Below are 4137 nucleotides of genomic sequence, written 5' to 3'. Positions count from 1 at the left end.
TGCAAAATTATAACCTTTTCCATTTTTCTAATCACCCCATGAACACTTGCTGTTACATGGGACAGTAAAAATTGGTCTTGAATTCGTAAATTGATACAGAGAGGCCTCCTAAAGTTGGAAACTTTAGTTGCAGGGCTTAAGCAAATGAATGATCTAACTATAAAATAAGTTATATTTCTAATTACTAAAATGTGTTGGTGATAAAATATATGTATCACTTAAATGGTATTGCCTAAATTCATCTACAATTTCCCCTCAATTATATAAGTAACTTCCTTTTGCAACACATTTATCACACAACTTCATCTTCTATCATTCGTCTACATCTCACATACAACTGTCTCCTTTGTCTTTATTGACCCTTGTAGCAGATATTTTTGCTGCTCATTGAAGGTAGAAATTAGCATGGACAAATTGCTTGATAACACTGCATCTTATATTTTTTAAAAAATTTAAAATTTTCATTCCCCACTCCTAAAACTGAAACAAGTGAAACCGGTGGTAAGTGGTAACTGATAACTGAAAACACAAATCAGTTGGAACAAGATCACAAAACTATGGAGATACTATTGAGAATGAAAAGCCCCTGGAGTTGTTAAGTACAACTGTACAACATTATTTCTGCTAGATGAATCATAGGCAAGGACAAATGTTATTCGGTTATTCCCATATAGCTAAATTCATATACTACTTCAACTACTCAGCATTCCTGCAAGAACTGCAAAATTATAGGGTAAATCCCCCATATCAAATTACTGCAGAAATCTAACAATACCACTGCTTATAGATAACAGAATAATACATCAATTAGGCAAATCCTTCACTAGTCACTATGAATATGTTTCATCCCAAATCTCCAAAAGTTGGAGGGAATAAGTTACTTCTTCCACAAAAAATCCCGAGTTTGCCTTTAGAAGCATGAAAGCACAACTATGACCTCTGAGGAACTAGTAATAGATCACTTGAATATGAGGGCGTCGCGTCCTGGCCCAACACCAATGTAGTGAATGGGGACACCAACAAGTTCTTCTATCCTTTCCACATACTGCCGGGCAACCTTCGGAAGGTCAGAATAGTTTCTGATCTTAGAGATGTCGGATTTCCATCCAGGAAGTGTTTCATATTCCACCTGCAACATTAAGATAAATAATTATAAGAAAATACATTTAAAATTCCAAGGCAATAATAAAAGACGTCTATCGTTCTTGAACCTTACAACTTCACATTAAGAGTTGTGTTAGTTTATAAGTAATAACATGAAAAAAAAAAAAAAAGAAGAAAGGAATGTTCAGCCATAGAGGAACAAAGATAGATGAAGTCTACCTCCAATTGCTCAAGAAGATGGAGATCTGAAGGGAATGATTTGACCGGGGTACCATCAGCATGTTTATAAGAGACTCCTAACTTTATCTCATCAAGATCTGATAAAACATCTAGCTTAGTGAGATTCAATGATGAAAAACCATTGATCTGGCAGGAGTATTTCAGCGCAACTATATCAAGCCAACCACATCGTCGAGGACGGCCAGTAGTTGTACCAAACTCCTGCCCAGCAAATCTAAGGAGATCACCCCCTGGACCCAAAATTTCTGTTGGAAAGGGACCAGAACCAACTCTTGTAGTGTATGCTTTCACCTGCAAATTTCAAAATAAAACTTAAAGAAACCATTTCATATGTGTCAAATAAGCTTAAATTGCAGCATTGAGTGCGCTTGTTTGAACTTAAAAAAGAGGTGTTTTGTAATGTAATAACTCCAACATAAGATAAACAGCCACATACCACTCCTATTAAATCACCAACAACTCTTGGAGCAATACCAAGACCAGTGCATATCCCACCAGCTGACGGGCTAGACGAAGTAACAAATGGATAAGTTCCAAAATCAATGTCCAACATGGTTGCTTGACCTCCTTCAACCAAAATCTTCTTCTTTTGTGTTATAGCATCATTCATGAAATGCACAGTATCTGCAATAAATGGTTCGAGTCTCTCAGCATATCTCTTGTACTTTTCTACTTCTTCCTTCAGCATTTCTGGACCATATTTAAAATCTTTGAACCTTGATGCTGCATCTGATAACAAAAGATCAAGCTTCTGCGGGAAAGTATCCATGTGTCTCAAATCACTTACCCTAATACCATTACGGTTAGCCTTGCTAGCATAGCATGGCCCAATGCCTCTCTTAGTCGTGCCAATGAAAGATTTAGCAAGTTCGGCTTCCCTTAACCCATCCACTTCTTGGTGGAAATCAAACAACAAGTGAGCACGATCAGATATCAAAATCCTCCCCTGGCAAGAGATCCCACTCGATTCAAGGCCATCAATTTCCTTAAACAGCCCCGGAAGATGCACCACAACTCCATTCCCAATAACACAAAGAGTATCCTCGTTAAGAATGCCAGAAGGAACAAGATGAAGGGCGAACTTCTTTCCTTCTGCATTGTAAATGGTATGCCCAGCATTAGCTCCACCCTCATAAAACATAATCACAAATTATCAGAGCAAAATAACAAAAATATTTGGCAGACAATAGAAATTCAGCCCAAAATTATCTTATTTTGCATATCTTAATTATTGCTGGAATAATTTAATAATATCAGATGTAATTATAAATGTTACATGCATAAAATATGCATGTTAAAGTAAACAAGGCAAAATTATAGTGATCAGCAGCACCTAGTGAGACCAAATATTACAACAGACCATCAAAATTCAACAAGGTAGCTTATTGCGAGGAAGCATGCAAAACAATAAACGTGTTCAGTCACTCTCCTTATCTTACCAACCAAATTTACAGAAACTTAAATCATTCCAAAAGTTTTAGGCAACACAATGATTCATTCAGTTCTATTTAGCTAGCAAGTGGGTTTACCAAGCAGAAACAGCTTCATTTACACTGTTGCAACAACCACCAGAACAAAAACCAAAATAAAATAAACAAACAAAACACTTTTTAAGGGGAAAAAAAGAACACTTTTTCATTTAGAACATCCAACACCACAAACACAACTTCAGCATACATCAATTTCACCGAGTTTCCTGAATTACCCACGATTTGCGTGATAGCGAAGAGGGATAAAAAGGGAAAAAGGAAGGAACTTTGAGAGCAATGAGAGGGGGAGTAGTACCTGACAACGAGCAACAATCTTGAAGTGTTGAGCTAAGATATCGACGAGTTTGCCTTTGCCCTCATCACCCCATTGGCAACCCAAGACGCCAGAGACCTGACTAAGAGACCCGATTCGACCGTCGGAGGATTGGGCGGCGGCGAGCTTGGGTGGAAGAGAAGGAGGGGCTACGGGCTTGGCTGAGCATACGACTACGTTTCGAGATGTGCAACGGAGGAAGGAGAATGAAGGGCATTGAGGGTTGAAGAGCGTGTGGGAATCCAGTGTGAGGTGTGAGATGTTCATTGCGTGATGATGGTGGTGGTGGCGGGCGAGAAAAGAGCGAGTCAGAGAAGAGAGGAGTTCTGAGTTCTGACAGGCTGCGTTGTGTTAATGTGTTTACTTGGATTCCTTTTCCATTCTCTCCACGTAAATGCCACGGGTTAATAACTTTCGAATTTAATTTTCCAATTTTACCAAATAATTAATTTTTGGATTATGTTAGGTAACGAATGATTTTTTTTTTTAATAACATAAACAATGAGTCTTAATACGCTACATCTCTATAGGGGTGAACGCGGATCGGATCGGATCGGATATGACCAAAATTTCAATTCAATCTGCACTAAAATCATCGGATCAAATCCAATATCTGCAGTTTTTAAGGTTGGATCCGATCCGTAAATTTACAGATCGGATCGGATATCGGATATATCCGCAAAACATAAAAATATTTTGAGTAAAGAACAAATAGGTCCCTAACCTTTTTTTTGCGGACATTTTCGTCCTCAAGGAACGGAAAATACATCCATGTCCCTGACCCCTGTAAAACGTGGACATTTTAGTCCTTCCATTGAATTCAGGTCGTTGGACCCGACGGAAAACTCTGACCTGGCAAAGGTGGCACTGACCTGTCCGTTACGGAGTCCACGTGACAGTGAACTTTTAGAAACTGGACACATAAGTCTCCAGACACAAAAACGATGCCGTTTCGTTACCTCCCCCAATCTTTCAAATTTTTTTGCCCTA

At 38.5% G+C, this 4137-nt stretch overlaps 1 protein-coding gene across 1 annotated transcript; it reads right to left on the bottom strand.

Annotated features, from left to right (window-relative positions):
- Nucleotides 1-636: 636 nt before the first annotated feature.
- Nucleotides 637-3520, bottom strand: LOC130941982 (adenylosuccinate synthetase 2, chloroplastic-like). The gene is made up of 4 exons (XM_057870642.1): nt 3130-3520; nt 1781-2473; nt 1324-1635; nt 637-1129 (listed from the first exon to the last, which is right to left on the bottom strand). Exons 1-4 carry the CDS (start codon nt 3412-3414, stop codon nt 959-961), a joined length of 1461 nt encoding a protein of 486 aa, XP_057726625.1. The 5' UTR covers nt 3415-3520; the 3' UTR covers nt 637-958.
- Between the last annotated feature and the right edge of the window lie 617 nt (nt 3521-4137).

Source organism: Arachis stenosperma, chromosome 7 (genome assembly GCF_014773155.1).
Source record: "Arachis stenosperma cultivar V10309 chromosome 7, arast.V10309.gnm1.PFL2, whole genome shotgun sequence".
Classification (NCBI taxonomy): Eukaryota; Viridiplantae; Streptophyta; class Magnoliopsida; order Fabales; family Fabaceae; genus Arachis; species Arachis stenosperma.
The sequence above is the reverse complement of the archived record's forward strand: the minus strand, read 5'-3'. Positions and strand labels throughout refer to the sequence as shown.